We start from the raw sequence: 20,430 nt of genomic DNA on the forward strand, positions 1-20,430 counted from the left end.
CGCACACACACACACACACACACACACACACACGCACACACACACACACACACACACACACACACACACACACACACAAAAGTGGTCAATCTTTCTTGCTTTTGTATGTGCTAATAGTAATATACAACATAAGGATAAAAAAGTAATAGACAAATACTGATAATACACTAAAGAGAGAGATAGACAGATAAGTGGACATAAATATATATAAAAAAAACGACACCTGGTAAGAGACAGAGAAAGTCTTGAGAGAGGAAAATGCCAGTAAAGAGGAAGAACATCGAGGTAAATGAGTTAAGAGGGAGAGAAGGGGAAGGAGGGGGAGACAGAGACATAGAGACCGGGGAGGAGAGAGGGACGGGAGGGGAGACAGAGACATGGAGACCGGGGAGGAGAGAGGGATGGGAGGGGAGGGGAGAGGAGGGAGGAGAGAGGGACGGGAGAGAGGGGAGACAGAGACATAGAGACCGGGAGGAGAGAGGGACGGAGGAGGGAGACAGGAGAGCATAGAGACCGGGGAGGAGAGGGACGGGAGGAGGGAGACAGAGACATGAGACCGGGAGGAGAGAGGACAGGAGGGGAGACAGAGGAGGGGAGACAGAGACATGGGAGGGGGGAGGAGAGAGGGACGGGAGGAGGGAGACAGAGACTGGAGACCGGGGAGGAGAGGGACGGGAGGAGGAGAGACATGGAGACCGGGAGGAGAGGGGACGGGAGGGAGGGGGAGACAGACATAGGACTGGGAGAGGAGGACGGGAGGAGGGGAGACAGGAGACATGGAGAGGGAGGGACGGGAGGAGACAGAGACATGGGGAAGGGAGGAGAGGGACAGGAGGAGGGGGCAGACATGGAGACAGGAGGAGGGGGAGACAGAGACATGGAGACCGGGGAGGAGAGAGGGACGGGAGGAGGGGGAGACAGAGACATGGAGAGAGAGAGGGACGGGAGGAGGGGAGACAGGAGACATGGGAGACTGGGGGAGGAGAGAGGACGGGAGGGCTACAGAGTGGAGAGAGACAGAGGGAGACGAGATAGACATGGAGGAGAGGGACAGGAGGGCCATGTGTGGTATATAGACAGAGTATCGAATAACATAGTTGATTTATATACAGGTGTGCAAAGCCAACAAAAAAATCGTATACTATTTAAGAGAAAAAAAAAGATATGTATTGATTTCTTAGCATTATATAAACGTTGGATGGTTATTTTACCTCAGGTCCAGGAAGATTACAAAGATTGATATGAATGAGGCAACGTAAATAAAGGAAAGGAGTGAAGAGATGAAGCAAGTGTGGGTTAAGTGACCAAGAAAAATTTTATTTAATGGAGTGAATTTATGATGATCGAGGAAATTTCCAAAAGTTTTTTTTTTTTTTAAAGACTGCGCTAATCATATATGTTGGATGATTTAGAGGAAATTGGAGAGGTTGAAATTAGTCAGAAGAATGAGAGGAGGTGGGGAGGGTAGTAATGAGGAGGATGGAGCCATAAACATAAAAGATATCTCACATAAAGGCATAATATACGACGTGTAGAGACGGAAAAGGTAGAAAAATAAAATTAACTAAAACCAGGATAACTCTCTCAGTACTTATAGGTAAAAGATCGTAGTTACCTGTCAGGAAATGGTGATCTACTCCCGTTATTACCATGTCAGCGTCTCAATTAATGCGATACACGGCTGTTACTCAATACGTTCGTCACCCTTCAGTCACTTTGTTACTTTCAATCTGTTCTCTTTCCTCTGAAGCCAACGTGTAGTGCAGCGCCAATTTACCGGGTGTACAACAAGAGAGGGCGGCTTTTACAACACTGCCTGGCTGCCAACGGTGGGGTGGGGTGGGGGGTCGGTCAATCTTTGAAAGCTAACACGGGATGGTTGTGGGGGATGAAACAACGTCTAGTGTAGTTGATTAAAATTGGCATGTACAGAGGACAGCAGCTTCAAAGAATAACCTATTGTAAATTTAAATTGTACAGCAAACAATTTACACAGACTGAGCTTTACAAATAACTATAATGAGATTGTTCACATATTTCGTATACTTTACTCATACACCTAAATATTTATACTAATGTCTTTCAGGTTGGTTTTAATACGAGTTAAAAGAACAAGCATTGACCTCCCACTCCGACCTGTGATAGTGACAGAGTTTATTAAAGAAGAGCTATAGAGATTTGACCATCATGAACATAGATAATTTACTGATGGAATAACGCCCAGCTGTAATGACTGCAACAAAAGACTAGCCTCTCTCATAACCTATCCACCAACCTGCTCTATCGTTATCCACCTCACTACCAATTCATCAAGCGACATTTCCCATCAGGATATGACACTTTACATCTCTCTTCATGGAATATAAACCTATCTGACTGTAAAAATGCAATACGTAGAACAATATTGCATTATCAAAAGTGTTGTGCAGGAAAGTGGGACGAAGAGTTTAGCTGATAGATGGCTCGGTATAATCCAGTTGTAAAGTCTGCTGGGTAATAATTAATAATCGTCCTGTTTAGATGCAAAGTTTACATAATACGGATTTATATGATCTCCAGCGAGTTGGGGAGGTTGGCAAGTTTACAAGTTATGTGATCATGATAGGAAATATCTTATAGTGGTTTGTGTAACAGCGAAAAGTATGGGACTTGATGAAAAGAGATTGAGAGAGATGATAGAGAAATGTAGTCTCAGTATAAAAGAAATGACAGAGAAAAACAGGAAAAGAAAAAGAGTAAAGACAAAGGCAAAGAGAGACAAAAAGAGAAATAACAGAAATAATGACAAAGATGCAAAGACAGAAAGACCCCCAGGGTAAACAGCGGGGGAGCAGCTGGGGAGAGAGTGGGGGCTGGGGGAGAGATGGGGGAGGCGGTGTCAAGGTGGGTGTAGGAGGGCGGAAGGCTCGGGCAATTAGGCATCCCGTTTATCATCTTTTGCCGCCCGAGTCCGCCGAAATACGGCTGCTGGCAGGAAGAGACAGTGTAATTAGCAGAGATTTCGGTGGGTCGAACCGCTCTGCCTCATGTTATTCATCTTACTTTCCACAACGGACTCTGGCGGTGTGTTTTCTCTGGGGAGGGGAGAGGTGGGAAGGGGGGAGGGGGGAGATACAGCTTCCGTTTTCCATCGTCCGCACACACACACACACACACACACACACACACACACACACACACACACACACACACCGTTGTTTGCATCAGTTTTCATTCACATTTTATCTCTGACGGGAAATGATATACCAAATCCTAATGACTTTATGGTTTATGTGGTTTAGAGTAAAAGTCGTTTCCTGAGAAATCTTCGTATGGCAATCCTTTAAAATTTTTGTTTCGACGACAGGAGTCAACCTTTATTCCCACCACCAATACAGTTTGTTGATGAACTTGTCTATAATGCTTGTGATGCTTTTTATGTGGTTATCCTTTCACTTCTGCTCTCCGGTAAGGGGAAAAATGTACTTTATTCTTGTGATAATAGACTGAGGTTTGTTGTCATAGAACTGTCGCGTGGGCACCATTTTCATATTCATAGTTTGAAGGAAAAATATTAAGTATATCTGAATGTATCTGTCAACTGTGCGCCCACTCGGTGTTTGTCTGTGTGAGTGTATGTCAACTTTTCTTGGCCTGAGCATAATTCTTGTTACATGAGACAAAATACAAAATATCAAATCAAACTCCGTTTCTCTTGGTCACAGGTGAATATAAAAGGTCATCTTTTTTTTCGACTGTCCTTGTCTGGTTCCTCACACTAAGAGTGACTTGTATACAGAGGCGATACTCTTGCCTTGTGTGTTACGACTCTGTGTCTCTCTTGGAATTAGGATAAAACGCTACAGGCACCGGTGGGAGCTAGTTACATCTTTCTCTATCAGGGGGTGACGAGGTGAGCAGAAGAGCCCATCTCCCTCCTGCTCCTCCTCCTCCTTCCCTACCTCCCTCCCTCCTCCTCCTTCCCTACCTCCCTCCCTCCATCCTCATCCTCCTCCCAGGGATAACCGAGTTAGCGGACTGTTGTTGTCACTCGTGTGTGTGTGTGTGCGTGTGTGTGTGCTGGTTAGTGTGTGCTATAGTAACAGTGTGAAATGTAATGTCACTATACATGTGTAGTATGTTTACCTAGCCGTGTATATATTCCCAGTCGTGTCAATTAACAAGTTTACAAGTCAATGTGTGTTTGTACATACACTTATACCCCAGAACGGCGTTAAATACAGTACGTGTGTTTACGTGGGAGCTTGTATCAACATGGGCTCACACACCACCGTCAGGGCAGGTACTGTACGTGAACGAGTGTGTGAAAACGTGCGGCAAAAGTCGCCTTGGAGAGCAAAAAGAGCTTTTATTATTCAAATTTTTGGCTGGCCGGCGTCGACCACCCGTAAATCACTGCAGGCAAAAGTTGGGTTCAGTAAACTTCTCTAAATTATCGGCATTCCTCGCTACTGTGTTGCCTAGCGTGGGTTGTGTTGTGTTGCCTGGCGTGGGTTGTGTTGTGTTGCCTGGCGTGGGTTGCGTTGTGCTGCGTGGGTTGCGTTGTGTTGCCTGGCGTGGGTTGCGTTGTGTTGCCTGGCGTGGGTTGTGTTGTGTTGCCTGGCGTGGGTTGCGTTGTGCTGCGTGGGTTGCGTTGTGCCTGGCGTGGGTTGCCTGTGGGTTGCGTTGTGTTGCCTGGCGTGGGTTGTGTTGTGTTGCCTGGTGTGGGTTGTGTTGTGTTGACTGGCGTGGGTTGTGTTGTGTTGCCTGGCGTGGGTGTGTGGCTGTTGCCTGGGTTGCGTAGGTTGCGTTGTGTTGCCTGGCGTGGGTTGTGTTGTGTTGCCTGGTGTGGGTTGTTTGTGTTGCCTGGTGTGGGCTGTGTTGTGTTGCCTGGCGTGGGTTGTGTTGTGTTGCCTGGTGTGGGTTGTGTTGTGTTGCCTGGCGTGGGCTGTGTTGTGTTGCCTGGCGTGGGTTGCGTTGTGCTGCGTGGGTTGCGTTGTGCTGCGTGGGTTGCGTTGTGTTGCCTGGCGTGGGTTGTGTTGTGTTGCTTGGCGTGGGTTGTGTTGTGTTGCCTGGTGTGGGCTGTGTTGTGTTGACTGGCGTGGGTTGTGTTGAGTTGCCTGGCGTGGGTTGTGTTGTGTTGCCTGGTGTGGGCTGTGTTGTGTTGACTGGCGTGGGTTGTGTTGTGTTGCCTGGCGTGGGTTGTGTTGTGTTGCCTGGCGTGGGTTGTGTTGTGTTGCTGGCGTGGGCTGTGTTGTGTTGACTGGCGTAAGTTGTGTTGTGTGGCGTGGGTTGCGCCTGGCGTGGGTTGTGTTGTGTTGCCTGGCGTGGGTTGTGTTGTGTTGCCTGGCGTGGGTTGTGTTGTGTTGCCTGGTGTGGGTTGTGTTGTTGACTGGCGTGGGTTGTGTTGTGTTGCCTGGCGTGGGCTGTGTTGTGTTGACTGACGTAAGTTGTGTCGCACTGACTGGCGTGGGTTGCGCCACGTTGCCTAGCATAGGTTGTGTTGCATTGCCTGGCGTGGGTTGTGTTGTGTTGCCTGACGTGGGCTGTGTTGTGTTGCCTGACGTGGGCTGTGTTGTGTTGCCTGGCGTGGGCTGTGTTGCATTGCCTGACGTAAGTTGTGTTGTGTTGCATGGCGTGGATATCACATATAGCACTGCGTTATCAATCATCGCAAAAGTTTATTTCTTTAATTTTATTCTGTTTTCTAATATCAACCACAATAGCTGGTTATTTTTTATTATATTTAGACTTGTTATCTTAAAATTCTAATGTTATCGGTTATCTTACAAAGTTTGAATCAATATAACCGCTAAATTTCTGTACCGTATCGTTATTCCTGTAGTGTATTATACGTGTGATTTACTCTTTGCGTTACACTCTGTATTTGTAGTTTCGCGTGATTTAGTTTTTGAATCTTTTTATTTTTGCTTCATTTTATTTTTATTTTATTTTTTTGTATAATTGAATATCATGAATTTATTTTAAACTGCCTTTTGTTTGGCATCACATTCTTGTATACCTGTACATCATTTTGTTTTAATATCATTCTATATTGGTATGATTACAGTAGGTGTTATCATTTTGTGTGTCATTCTACATTTCTAAATTCGTATCTTTCTTTACTGGTATAAATATGTACTTACATTATTCTATATTCTTAGTATTTCATTTATTTATATGTAGTGTTATTCTCTTTATCATTCTGCATTGGTATATGTCTTCGTATCTTTCTTTACCGGTACGATAATATATTTATATCATTCTCTATACTGCTTATCATTCTATCTTCATGTCGTTCTATGTTTATCTTTTGGCATAACCTTCAAATATATGTTCGTGTAGGATGTACCGCTTGAAACATTACTTGAGGGTCAATTATGGAACGTCACTCTCTCTCTCTCTCTCTCTCTCTCTCTCTCTCTCTCTCTCTCTCTCTCTCTCAGTAATCTATTCTCTTATAATTAACCCGTAAACAGGCGCCAACACAGAACGTGACGTGCATGAACTGCGACTGACTTAAAGGAGAGACGTACAAACTACCTATCAATGGTGGTCAGCCAAAAAACAAAAAACAAATGAGCAACACGATCCGTAACACATATAGTTGTTATTGTTATTATCGCCGTTTACTGCTATAGATGGAAGTATATAGTTTAGGGTGATAGTTCAGTTGGGTAAAGAGTAATATAGTAATTAGTAAGGATATATATTTTTTTTTTTTTGCGCTTTTAAAACAATAGGAAAATTTGGGTTGCTCTTTTAAAGGTGAAATATATCACTCACCTGGTCTTTAAAATCAGTGGGAAATATATACTGTATATCTTTTCTGCTTTATTTTCAATGTTTATGTTAAGTTAATTGTTCAGGTGTAAATTGACTAGATTTGATATATAGATTGGTAGATGTGTAAATAATTATCAGTAATGGTAAATAAATTGTGTGTGTGTGTGTGTGTGTGTGTGTGTGTGTGTGTGTCATGTATAAAAGGAATTTGGTGTTATCAGTTCTTATGGCGGCCACTCAGAAACCAGTCGTGTGAAAGAGGTCGGCCACTGTAGATCTCGGCCACTGTAGATCTCGGTCACTGTAGAGCTCTGCCATATGAGACTATGCTCACACTAGAACAATCACTCTACGAGATTAGCCATACACAACATAACCACACAAGGAGGAATATTAACCATAGTCTCTCTCTCTCTCTCTCTCTCTCTCACTTGAGAAAAATTACAATCGTGACGTGCCTTATCATTCTCCATTCGTGTCCCTGTGTGTGTTTTTACCCCTCCCTCCATGGCGGCGTTTCCTCTGCCTTCTTCCGGCACAATTAGGAAACTCACTTATCACTGTGAGACCTGCCTGAACAAAAAAGACTCACAGACGGTATGGTGCAGCGAGGGTCGGGGAGAGGGAGGGTGTTGAGAATGGGTGGGTGGGTGAGTGGGTTTGAGGTAGTGGGTGGGTGGGTCTTGAGGTTGGATGAGTGGGTGTTGAGTGGATGGATGGGAGGTGGGTGTTGAGTGGATGGGTTGGGAGGGTGGGTGTTGGAGGATGGGTGGGAGGGTGAGTGGTGAAGATAGGTGGGTGGGTGGGTCTTGAGAGTGGGTTTTGAAGGTGGGTGGAGGTAACTGCTGAAAGACTTCAAGGGACCTTCCATGATTTTAATGATTTGTGGTTGAGGAAAGAGAGAGAGAGAGAGAGAGAGAGCGAGAGAGAGAGAGAGACCAGGAAGCACCCAAGAAGGAAAATTATATAAAAAAAAAGTGATAAGACGCGCGATGAAAGAGAGGAAGAGAGATTGAGAGAATGGAACTGACGATGAGAGAGCGAGGACAGATGTGCCAGAAAGAGAAAGAGAGAGAGGATAATATGGCAGGAGGAGAAGAGAATGAAGTAAGAAGAAGATTGAAAAAGAGAGAGAATAGGAGAATAACACAAAAAAGACAATAAGAGTGTCAGGAAAAGACGGAGGAGGGAGGTGACAAGGAAACAGAGAGGAGGAGGAGGAGGGGGAGCAGAGAGAGAGAGAGGGGGGGGGGGAGTTTAGCACCAGAGAAAGAAAGAAAAAGGAGCTAGAGAGAGACAGACAGACAGACAAGTAGAGAGAAGGAAAGAAAGAGAGACAAACAAACAAGCAGACAAAGTGAAAGGAGTTTAACACCATAGAATCCTAACTCTCCTCCTCTTACGTATTTTTCTCTCTCTCTTTTGCTTCGTAACTTAATATTTCCTTGTTTATTTCACTCGCATTCTGTATCTTTCATTTTTCTTTCTGTTTATTTTTTTTCTTAATTTTATATCAGTAATTTCACATTATTTTTTCTGTATGTTTGAAATGGTACCTTCATACATGTGTGTGTGTGTGTGTGTGTGTGTGTGTGTGTACGTACGCCATATTCCCCTCTCACATGTCCGTCTATACATTACAGAGACGGAGCCACCGACGCCAGCACCCACCAACCCTCCGTCTTATCTGGACAAACTCTTCAAAGGTAAATAACACTACTAGTCAGGTCAGGTCAGGTCAAATTGTTATCGCTAAACTCTACATAAAGTCATACATCACAGGAATCTTAAGTGTCTGTATTGTGGCCCATACTTCCCCTGGGACTCTTGCTAATTTATATGTAAATAAATACTTTTTTGTGTATGTGTCTGAGGTTTATGTTTTGTTAAAAAAATCTTAAATACACACACACACACACACACACACACACACACACACACACACACACACACACACACGGCAGGAGGACGCATCGGGTGAAATTTAAGATTTGTGATGAAAATATGCAAATAGAAATTACAGAGTAGATAAGATGTCGCTAAATTACATTAAGGTGCTGGGACTAGGAACATACAGGAGAAGAAGCACTCAGGTGTTGGAAGACGTGCGGGTAACGTGTCCCTGAGCTGAGAGTCGCTCCGAAGACTTCCTACGTTAACAGACGAGCCAAGTAATGTAGTGGGTGGAAGAGTGTAGATAAATAATGTTGTGGAACATTTTGTATCTTAAAGACTTGACCCGATATTTTTTTGTGTGTGTATTAAGAAACGTTCTTAGGAAGGAGGGAGGGAGGGAACATTTGTGACCTGTGGGACATTCTGGAAAGGTGTTTGAGTCCACGATCATCCTGTACCTGAGAAATTATTATAGGGAGAACCATTGGGCTGGGACATAGTAGGGCGGTTCGGTATTTGAAGAGACGTTCTAGTGAAGGGAGGTTGAATCTGGAGGTCTTAGTTGTTGGAGGTTTCAATCTTTGAAAGGACATTCTGTGAATCTGTGAAGTTTTAAACCATTTGGACGTGGTAAGGGGACAGTCAGGGGCTTAAAACATGGTCTACGAACCTCCAGTGCTGCTGGTGACACGGTTGTAAAAACACGCCATCTGTCTCATTTAAGTCACCGACAGTTGCACGTTGTTCCTTGAGTGGAAACAACTGGTTCCCCCACGTTCCTCCTGTCAGTGGGTCCGATGGTGTTGCTGTTATCTAAAGTTCACGTGCAATAAGATAACCAACTGAAAATGATTAATGTAGCCTCTCAAAATAGGTTTATCCACTGCATCAGAATTTCTGGTCAGGGGCGATCAATAAGCAACAGTTGAGACCAGATGGTTAACATTGATGAGGAGTAACACCAAATATATCCAGGACCTGTATTCTCGAAGATTTCTGTGTTGATTTTCCCGTAAACAGGAATATTCATAAGGTAATATAAGCAATTACAGTAGAATTTCGTTACAATTCCATCGCTATTTTGGTCACCGTTGCAGTTCCGTAACTTAACTGAGCCAGTTAAGTGCGTTTTCATATTTTTCAGCGAGAGTAAAGGTTGACGTTTACGAATATTTAAGACTCCAGGCTTAAATGTAGTCTTCGTAAAATCAGTCGTAACTCGAGGGAAAGTTTGTCTCGTAAGCTGGCAGCTTTAGTGGCTGTACTTTTAATAAGCTGAAGACCCACTCGTCCTGCTCCCTCCGCCGGCCCCTCGCATATGATTTATCGCCAGGCTTTATTAAACGCTCATGAAGGCTGGTGCTGCATATCACCGTTACGTTCCATGAGGGGCGGTACCCCCCATGAGGAGGTTCTCCCCCCAGGACCGGCATCCTCATGACAGTCATCGGCAACAGGAGGGGCGAGGTGCACATGTGGAGTATCGTTCATCAGAGAAGTCGAGTTATCATGAGAAGTGATGCTTCCTCGGGTAGCGGCTACCACAGAGAGATGACGTTCACTTGATGGGCAGTATTAGGCTGTGTCCCGCAAACTAGTAAGTAGGGTGCACGCGCATGTGTGTGTCGACGCGTTGCTTTGTTTGAGAGGACAAGTAAAAGTATTATAGTTAACGTGCCTCGTGTAGAAGCGTACAGCGTTATCTTGCTACCAGGAAGCACCACTCACACTCTGCAGCAGCCGGTTGAAAGTGGTGGCCAGTGATTTGATCAGTGTTTCCTCAGCTTCTTATATTTAAACTATTGTTGTGTTTACTGGATACTATTACTAGCCCTCCATCCATGAATGACACAAAAGGGGTGAGGCACAACACTGACAAAACACATCTAATGCAACTCTTGTAGATTATCGAGATATTATTTCAAGTGGTTACTGAACATCACACATGACTGAGCCAGCGTGAGGTATAATATTAACACTTGACATCTCAGCACAGGTTAAAGGGTCAACATGTGAACAAAGAACCAGCAGATATGAAATTATCTTATAATATTTGATATACATTTACGTGTGTGTACAGTATATATATCCCAGGTCATGATCACAGTCGACAGCTACAACTATCTATATAATAACAGGCAGCCGCGTCAGTGTCGTAACTCCATCATGTGTTTCAGACTTCCACTACAAGACAACCAACAGTGTGGCGGGTAAAGGCGAAGGAGACAAGTTGAATCTGGATGCCCAGGGAGAGCTTGGCGAGGAGGACAACGAGCTCCTGCGTGCGGAGGACCTGGGAGAGAGGGAGAATGTCGACCAGATGGGAGGAGAACGGGAAGAAGAGAACGGAAGGAGGATGGACGGAGATAGACAGCATGAGAGGGGACGACAGGAACAGGAGCGGGGGCACTACTTCACCACCATCTTCAACGCCGCTCCTGTCGGTGAGAAGTGTAGCGATAGCGGTAACCAGGACGGTGATAGACAGGACGGTGGTAGACAGGACGGTGATAGACAGGACGGTGGTAGACAGGACGGTGATAGACAGGACGGTGGTAGACAGGACGGTTATAGATAGCCATGGTGTTTGATGCAGATATTGCTAAACAGGGACGATGTTGGACGGGGGACAGTGACAGACAAATATGATTGACGGTGTGAGACGGGCTGAGACGTTGGTAATCAGAGACTCTGTTAGACGTTAATGATGTACACAGATAGTGGTAATAGACAGAGATGATGAACAAGAGAAAGGGGTCGACAGGGATGAAAGTGGATGGAGACGATGAATGAAAGTAATAGATAGAAACGAATATAGACGGCGATAAACAGTAAATAGACGATAAAATAAGATAACAGGAAAGGGTGTATAGAGAAGAGGATGAAAAGAAGAATAACAGACGAAGCAAGGGTGGAAGAGAAGGAGAGAAAGAGTGAGAGTGAGTAAGAGGCGGGACTAATGAGAGCATTATCTTGGTAATGTGTTTAACGAGGGACCTCTGGTGAGAGAAGCTCCTCGAACACAACATTGGAACAATTCTGTACCAGGAGTGAAGGTTAACTTATCTAAAGCAACCGGAAATTCAAATAAAGGTACTTGTAAGGATTTTTAAATTATCCCCTTGAGTACGTTGACTAATTCCTTGAGTACGATGACTTAACCCTTAGAAAACGATGACTTAACCCAAGTACGCTGACTTAACCCCATGAGTACGCTGACTTAACCCCTTGAGTACAATGACAACCTCATGAGTACGATGACATAACTTTATAATATCATCTTTCTCGCGGGAGTAGACCATCGTACTCAACTGACTAAAACAAATATTGAGAAAATCAGACATTTTATTCAAGGGAGTCATCGTACTCTGATGGATGTCTTACTCAAAGGACCAATTCATTTTACTGAGAAAGTTGGTATTGTAGCCATCGTTAAATACAGGTACAGAATTACCAATGGGGTAAACGTATCATTAATTTATGTATTCAACTTCTAGACTACCCTGTATCGGTGACGTCACACTTCGAGTAAAGTGTTCATTTTTGTATCCCCTACTTAGCTGTCATGGATATTTACTCATGAACGCCATACAACTCCCAAAATTATTTATCAAGATAAAAGTGGGCGTTACCTTTGTAAATTTGTTCCAAAATATATATATATTAGTTCCCTTGAAAGACTATAGTTAGAGGATTTTTTTTTTATCATACACTCATGTTCAGTAATATGTATTAGTCCAGGTGATAATCTACGCAATGTGTTCGTTTTCTTTGGTGCAGGTCGGGAGGTGCGGGTGTCCCTGCAGCTGGTGATGGTCGGCGCCGTTGCCCTCCACTTCAACTTGCTCTTGTGATGAAGAGGACTTCCGATGCATAACTCAAGTTTCCGAATTGTGAATAACCCTAGCTAGAGTTTCCATGACATGGGATAATAGTCATTGTTTCTCGCTCTCTCATGGTTGTCATTTTTTTTTTTGAGTGAAGATAATGGTGCGATAGGTAGGCCTACTGTGTACCATAGTGTAGAGTCGTGGAAAAACGTTATACCCATTTTTCCGAACTCTCAGAAAAGCGGTTAATAATTTACTTGTCTTGTGCTAACCTGTCAGAAAATACATAGTAGCAACACGAGTTGTATAATACTGCTGATAAGAATACTTGTTGGCAATAACTAGTTACTTCTGCAAAGAAATTATAATGACTTAATCTTCACTCAGTTAGGAAACAGTCACGTGGTTGAGGCTCAGCTCCCGGACAACAATAGCATATCAACCATCATGGGAGGACTAAGCTCACCCCTTACAAACAATGACGACGTATTCAACCCATGACGTACATTTAACACAGCACATGACACACTCAACCCATGGTGCATTCAACCTATATAACCCACACTTAAAAAGGCACATAACATACTCAACCCATGATGCATAATACACTCAGCCGTTAACGTACACACGACCCTTGATCATACTAAACCTTGGACACGCTCTAACGGTCTAACCCAAATCCACGACGCACGCTCAATCAGTTACGCACTCAACCAAAGCCACACAGCCAAGTACCACACACATACACACTCAATCCATGCTTCAATCAACCAAAAATCCCACTTAACCTAACCTAACCCAACAATCACTTTGAGCAAACTCAATTCATTCATGACCTCGTATTGAACGCAAATTACTTTAAACCAAGCCACACCGAACTACTAATACTTGCTTAAACGACGATACATTCTCCCCACGCCTTCCTCAACTCAAGGCACACTTCTTCCTTGGTACACTGACCCTAGCCTGAGATATTATGCTGAAAATTTTATGCCTGCCTGATGTATTTATTATGAAGTGAAGAAATACAGCTAATGGAAGGCCAGATTGTTTGGGTTGGCATATCTGACAGGAAAGTGTGTGTGTGTGTGTGTGTGTGTGTCTGTCTAGCCTGGCGTTTTGTGGTTGGTGTTTTTCCCGGTGCTGGCGTGATCTTTGGTTGTGTGAGTTCAAGGCAGTGATGTGTGTGTGTGTGTGTGTGTGTGGTGATGGGTGTCGTGGTGTGTGACTTCAACGCTTAAAGATGTTTTGTGGTCGGTTATAACTCGAATCAGGACTGTACATATTTTAAAATCTTTGACCACAAAAAGATATAAATAAACTCCTATTCAATCATATCCTACGACTTAACAGGTTTATGTATGGTGTAGATAAAGCTATTTCAGGTCTGTCACCTCGACAGTCTCATATTGTAAATATACTATTAGTAGCCATTATATATCATATGTACAGAGTTGTATTAAAGTTATAAAGTAACATGAAGGAGCAGAGCGGCAGCTTTGGGGTTTTTAAGCATTTACGAAGGTTTCATGAACCTCTTAGAGATTCCCATGGCGTCAGTAAGGGCTAAGGGCTATTCAAAACTTCCCAATGTGTCAAGAAGACCCAACAAGTTTCAAATGGTTTCTGGTGATGTTAAGAGGACAGAGTTACAGTCAGGCAGCTCCTGGTGACATTAACAGGAACTCTGTAACATTGAGACACTTTCCAGTGATGCTTTAATGATTTACGTAAACACTAAGAGGTTATCAGCCCCCCAGGACACCTCTGTTGCACTGTGAAATAATTATCTCTGTTTTTTTGTGTGTTTTGCGATTCCTGCATTGCGTATGTGGTAAAAATTCTGGCGTCCTGCTCACCACATGGTCACACATTGTATGATGTAGTTGTTTTTTATATGCTAAGTTGTGCCGCAAGGTGGCGCTTACTGAGGACGCAAGGTATCACAACCAACAATAATTTCACCTTTCACACATGCCGGTAAGGTTAGTTATCGTTTCTTTTCTTGTATATTTTGGTTTCATACATTTCGCCTGTTAGTATTTTGTTATGTTTTAAATAACTTTCTGTTTTCATTATTTTCCACTCTACAGTTCACCACCATTCCATAACTATTAACTGTGTCTTGTTACCTTATGGGGGAGCCAAAATATGTTTAAATTGTGTGATTACTTTTATACGTTAGACTATTTGTTATTTTTCCTCCTGCTTTTCTGCTTCATGGAAGACTCAACGATCTTCCCATCAATCGCAGCGAAAAGTTTTGGCTGTTAATATAACTAACCAACGCAGTGGTGGATCCAGGGAGGCTGAAAGAGTTTTAGCCCACCATTGACCCATTGTATTATATAGGGCATTAAGTAAGACTCATGTAATGACTGTCTATTCTCTTAAACAATTACTACTCACAGAACCTTAAACATCCGCATTGTGGTTTACGTGTTAAGTGTTATTTTTTATGACGAGAACACCTCCTCCCCATCAGCCCCCAATACATCTTTTTTAGGCCCGCCACTGTAACTAATCTTATGGTATTGTAATCCTCTGAGGGGTATTCAAGGCCTGAACACAGTAAAAGAAACAATCTAAGACGATATTCAAATATTACTCATAAGCTTGCCAACCTGAGAATTTTTTAGATTATATCAAATAGAGAATATATATATATAAATATACATGTGGTGTGTGTGTGTGTGTGTGTGTGAGGCACAACCTGTGCACCGCGATAAAACATTTAAGAATCCTGGTATTAGATCATACTCTTCTGAAGTACAGGTTCTACTCGGGTGCTCTGGTGTGTGTGGTGGTGAGAATAACAGTATATCACAGAGGGATACGTACTGTACACAAGTACATTTTGGGTAATTTACGGGTGTGTGGCTAGACGCCTCAGCTATGTCGATTCTTCTTAGTTAAAGGCGTTATTTTCATTGTCTCTCCAGAATGACTATAAATATATATATATATATATATATATATATATATATATATATATATATATATATATATATATATATATATATATATATATATATATATAAAATGGTAACTTTGTGATCTCTCAAATCTCAGAAGATAAACACCATCTGACGGGTCCTCCTGACGGTGACGGCGGCCGGACACCCCTGATAGCGGTGACCTGTATACACCTCAACTCAACCCCAAGTCGTCACTCCGCTGCCGTTGTTTTACCCCGCGACGCTTCACCCTCCCGAACACAACTAACCTGATCCCTAACTCCCACTGATTCACAAATTCATTTTCCCGCATTTGGTGAAGAAAGAATGTATCTAATTCCACTAGAGTCTCAGTGCAATTTTGACTTCCATCTTTGTGTGACAATTAAGAGAGCCACTGAGATATGTTAAGGTAAAAATATTATATACGAACCTGAGAGAATCTGCGCCCAGGCAATAACGGCGGGCAAATCTCTGTGAGAAGGCTTGGTGTGGGGATTATCAGAGACAATGTCATGAAAAGGGAAGGAATTTATTGAACCAATCGGCGACGGGAGGCGTTAGTTGTTGTTGACGTGACGTGCTGGAGGATATAGATTATCATATCGAATACTTTACAACTAATGACTGTCTGTGTGTGTGTGTGGAAATGTGTATGTGACTGTGGTATACTGGGCGTGATTGTGTGTGTGTGTTTTGCGAATGAATTTTGTTATTTGTGACTGAATATATATATATATATATATATATATATATATATATATATATATATATATATATATATATATATATATATATATATATATATATATATATATATATATATATATATATATATATATATAAAGTTTCTCTGAAAAAGTTGACGCTGCACATCACAGTATGGTGATGGACTTGGCAATATCTACCATGTATAAAAAAGGAGCAAAGTCTCAGAAATACATTCATTTTGTTCCATTATTATACTACAGCTTGTATAATACAAGAATCATAACAACATATATCCATATTATCACATGGATTTTTAGCGAGTTTTTGTATGAAAATAAATATAGGATGTTGTTCTAATAGATTAATGTATATTTTTCTTTCTGAAAATAGTTAACTCTTAACATCTGTTTAAAGCTTACATGGACAAAGATTATGTACTAAGTGTTATGTGTTATGAGTGAAATTTTTGAATAAATATTAAAGAAACAACATTTGGTCTTTTTTTTCCCTTGGTGTCAATAAGAGAGTGTGTGTGTGTGTGTGTGTGTGTGTGTGTGTGTGTGTGTGTGTGTATGTGTGTATGTGAAACTGTTATACACTGATGAATTTATACAGAGATGTAAGACTCCCGCAGTTCTTTAAGGAATACTTTACCATTGGTTTCTTTCACTAATGAACAGAACATTTAGCCAAATATGGAATACAATCATGCACTACAGAGGCGTTATTGTTTTTTATTATATATTTACTGCCCTAATGACTCTAGAAATAATTAAGTCAATTTTACAATCCTATCACCTTCCTATTGTAATTTTTCCATCTTGATTTATTTATTGCCTGTACTGTATTCTGGACATAGACATTTATTTTAAATTTCATGAGAATATTTTCGCCAAAAATACCATTCTGGTCAATATCCTGAAAATTTTTATTTTGTTCAAACTCGCAATATACTGTACAGTGGGTACTCGTCAACACACGGATTTAGGAAACCAGGGTAAAAAGTTTTTATTATAGTGATTAGTTTTGTTAATAATGCCGAGTTTTTATGTTTATTATTATTATTATTATTATTATTATTATTATTATTATTATTATTATTATTATTATTATTATTATTATTATTATTATTATTGTGAGAAAATACATTTGGCGTCGGAACAATTTATGTAATTAGATACTGTATTCACTTCATTAATTATCTATTTGAAAATAATGAAACATAAAACCAAAGACAAATACTGTACATACGCCTCAATTATTGGCTGGTTAAGTCAGGTTCTACGGGGGGTTGATAACTCCAAAAACGACTCATTTGCGACGGAAATGAAGGTCAAATTTGATTGAATCACACCAAATACCATGAGAAAAACAAGAATTTATGATCGAACAGTAGGGGCTGAAACTGAAAATTTACCGTTCTCTATTTACTTAGAAATAATCGAACCTCAAATAAACCCCATCTGTTATGATATTGTTATTACACCATCAGAGTTTGAGTGGAGTGGTGAGAGGAGAATATACCTGAACTCAGAGCGGCTTGATGTGGTGTACCTGGATTGTTCTAAGGCCGCCCAGGTGCAGGAGCGTTGTTGGTGTTGATTACGTGTTTTAGTACACAGTGGGTGAGTATGGTGTATTGGGTCTGTTTAATATGGAGGGGTTACTGTTTCTGTATCTGCGGGTAAATTATGATGTCGTCAAAGTATTCCTGCTATCGTGGGTGTGTTGTTAGGAGGTTTAATATCTGTTTGTCACCTAATAGTCTCCAGTAGATGTTGAGTGGTGGATTGTTGCTGTGTTCATGTAGGTGTTCGTTTGTAGTGAAGGATGTCCAGTGTGTGTGTGTGTGTGTTGTGTATGAACCTCAGTGATTTATTCTGCATGACTTGTAGTTTCTTGATGTTGGTTGGTGCTGCTAACTAGAGTTCGTTGGGTGTGCATGGTAATGGGGCGTATTAATGCTTTGTATGCCTGTGAGTGTTTTTTTTTGTGTGTGTGCTGTTGCTGTCTTCATGATGATGTGGTGTTTCATGGTGAGGGTGTGGTCGGATGTACTCTGTTTGTCTGTGTTATTAGTATGGGTGTTGGGTTGTTGGTGTATGGGTCCAGATATATGTGGCGAGGTTGATGTCTTTTTATGCCAAAGTAGGTGATTTGTGATTTATTGGAATTTGTTTGCATACGCCATTTGAGTTCCCACTTTGTGAACTCTCCGTGGGTTTTTTTCTTCTTTGTAAGGTAATCTAGTGGTTCCGTGTCTGACTAGTTGTGTTATGTCGTCGGCGTACAAGTCGGTATGCATGGGGTCAGGCAGGTCATTGGTGTAAAGTATGTATAGTGTTGGGGAGAGGACTGAGCTTTGTAGAACTCCTGCATTCAGTCGGAAGTAGTCTGAGTTTTCTTGTTTGAATTTAATTCTCATTTGTATATCTGTTAGGAAGTTGCTTGGGAGTTATTGTGATTTTTGGGGGAGGCTGAAGTTTGAGCATGTATTGTAATTTAGTCCGTCGTGCTAGACTGTGTCGAAAGTTTTTTGTAAGTCTCATTCAAGATTCTCCGAACACTGCTGGAGACAGCTGGCAACTCAAGGCCGTTTGTTTACTATAGTACGTAGTATAATATAATACGAAACAACAAAGCCCTACCATTAAATTAAGCAACGGGGAACTAAGTAACCAATCACCCGATCACTTTTACATTTATTCATAATTTTTACTACGTACTATAGTAAACAAACGGCCTTGAGTTGCCAGCAGCGTTCGAAGAATCTTGAACGAGATTGTAAGTACGTCTTTGGCGGTGAATGCTGTTTTGTATGGTCCCTTGTTCATGTGGAGGTAGTTTGTAATTAAGTTCAGTGCGTCCTGTGTGGAGTGTTGTGCCCTGAATCCAAACTGTTTGTGTGAAAGCAGTTCTTCGTCTTCAAAGTGGTGCCTGAGGCGTTCGTTGTATAATTTTTCAAACGTCTTGCCCAAGACCTCTAGGAGGCTGGTGGGTCTATAGTTTTGTGGGTCTGTGTGGTGGGAAAGTATCCTGTAACAAGTTTAGTGTTGTAGAGGCATGTGATGGCTGTGACTGTTTCTGGGGGTAAGTGTTTAAGGATTTGGTGTCCTGTGTTGCTTTCGCCTGATGTTTTCTTCTTTGTTCGTCGAGTGCTTGTTTGACTTCTATTAGGGTGAATGGTACAGTGAGGATGTGTTCTTGTGTGAGAGTGGTGGTGTCTATAGTGTTTTCTGGTGTGATTCTGTCGTGTAGTGTTTGTGCGGTGATGTTGTTTATGTGGTTTAGGATGGATCTGTGTTGGGTTGGGGGTGTGGGTGCAAGATGTGTTCCCAGTGTTGTTTTAATGTATGTGCTACTTCAGCTGGCTCTGATCCGTCTGCCGTTAACTAGCAGAAAATCGAAGGGGGCCTGGGCTGTCCCCCTGAGTTTGGCAATTCTTTGTCAGAATTTTTGGGGGGTTATGTGTCCTGTGCTCCTGAACGGCTTCTACGAGGCCTGCTCAGTGCACGTCGTGGTCGTAACTGAGGTTAAGGATAACGTGTCTTCTTAGTGTGGTGATGTCTCTTTGTACTGGTACGAAGTTGTGAGAGCGCTTTGGTATGTGTGTGCGTCTGCTGCGTTTGTCATTACGTTAAAGAGTTGTGTCCATGTTTCCTCTTTTTTCCTTGTTGGTTGGTCTTCGAGGTTAAGTGTGTGTGTTGTTCGGCTAATGTGGATTTGAAAGTGTCCCAGTCTGCGTCTTGGTGTTGATATTATGATGCAGGTGTTGGGATCAGGATGGGGTTGTTGGAGAGTTGTAGTGTGGTGGGTATGTGATCTGAGTCTGACGGGGGCCTGGTGAAATGTAGTGTTGAAATTGAAGAGCTAATGTGTTTGTGATGACTATGTCTGGGGTGTTTCTGCCAGGTCCAGAGCAACATGTAGAGGAGAAGCTTTACACTCATATAACATGGGTGATAAGGTTGTGCACTTTGGTATTACCATCAACCACGGACCACAGGATGTCTCTTTTACCTTTGCCAGGTGGTGCCCGTCCCCTTTATCTTTGATGTAGTGCCCGTCTCCTTTACGGTTGCCATGGTGCCCGTCTCTTTGACCTTTGCCTTGTCAAGCGGCGCTCGTCTCCTTGGCCTTTGCTTATTGTAGTATCTATGATCCGTATCAACAAGTTCACCGATCAAAAATATACATACGACCCATAGGTCCGATGAAAATTTGAATGAGAACCACAAAAAGTTCTCGAGCGCTCTAAGGGTCATGCAATA

At 42.2% G+C, this 20,430-nt stretch overlaps 1 protein-coding gene across 1 annotated transcript in view; it reads left to right on the forward strand.

Annotated features, from left to right (window-relative positions):
- LOC121870318 (lachesin-like) overlaps positions 1–15,487 on the forward strand; it is a 162,994-nt gene extending 147,507 nt beyond the window's left edge. Inside the window, exons 9-11 of the mRNA XM_042372101.1 lie at positions 8,409–8,471; positions 10,839–11,105; positions 12,442–15,487. Coding sequence (XP_042228035.1) covers positions 8,409–8,471; positions 10,839–11,105; positions 12,442–12,515 — 404 coding nt within the window. The 3' untranslated portion in view covers positions 12,516–15,487. The remainder of the gene's footprint in view (positions 1–8,408; positions 8,472–10,838; positions 11,106–12,441) is intronic.
- Positions 15,488–20,430: the final 4,943 nt, after the last annotated feature.

The sequence above is a fragment of the Homarus americanus genome, unplaced genomic scaffold (genome assembly GCF_018991925.1).
Source record: "Homarus americanus isolate GMGI-L3 unplaced genomic scaffold, GMGI_Hamer_2.0 scaffold40856, whole genome shotgun sequence".
Classification (NCBI taxonomy): Eukaryota; Metazoa; Arthropoda; class Malacostraca; order Decapoda; family Nephropidae; genus Homarus; species Homarus americanus.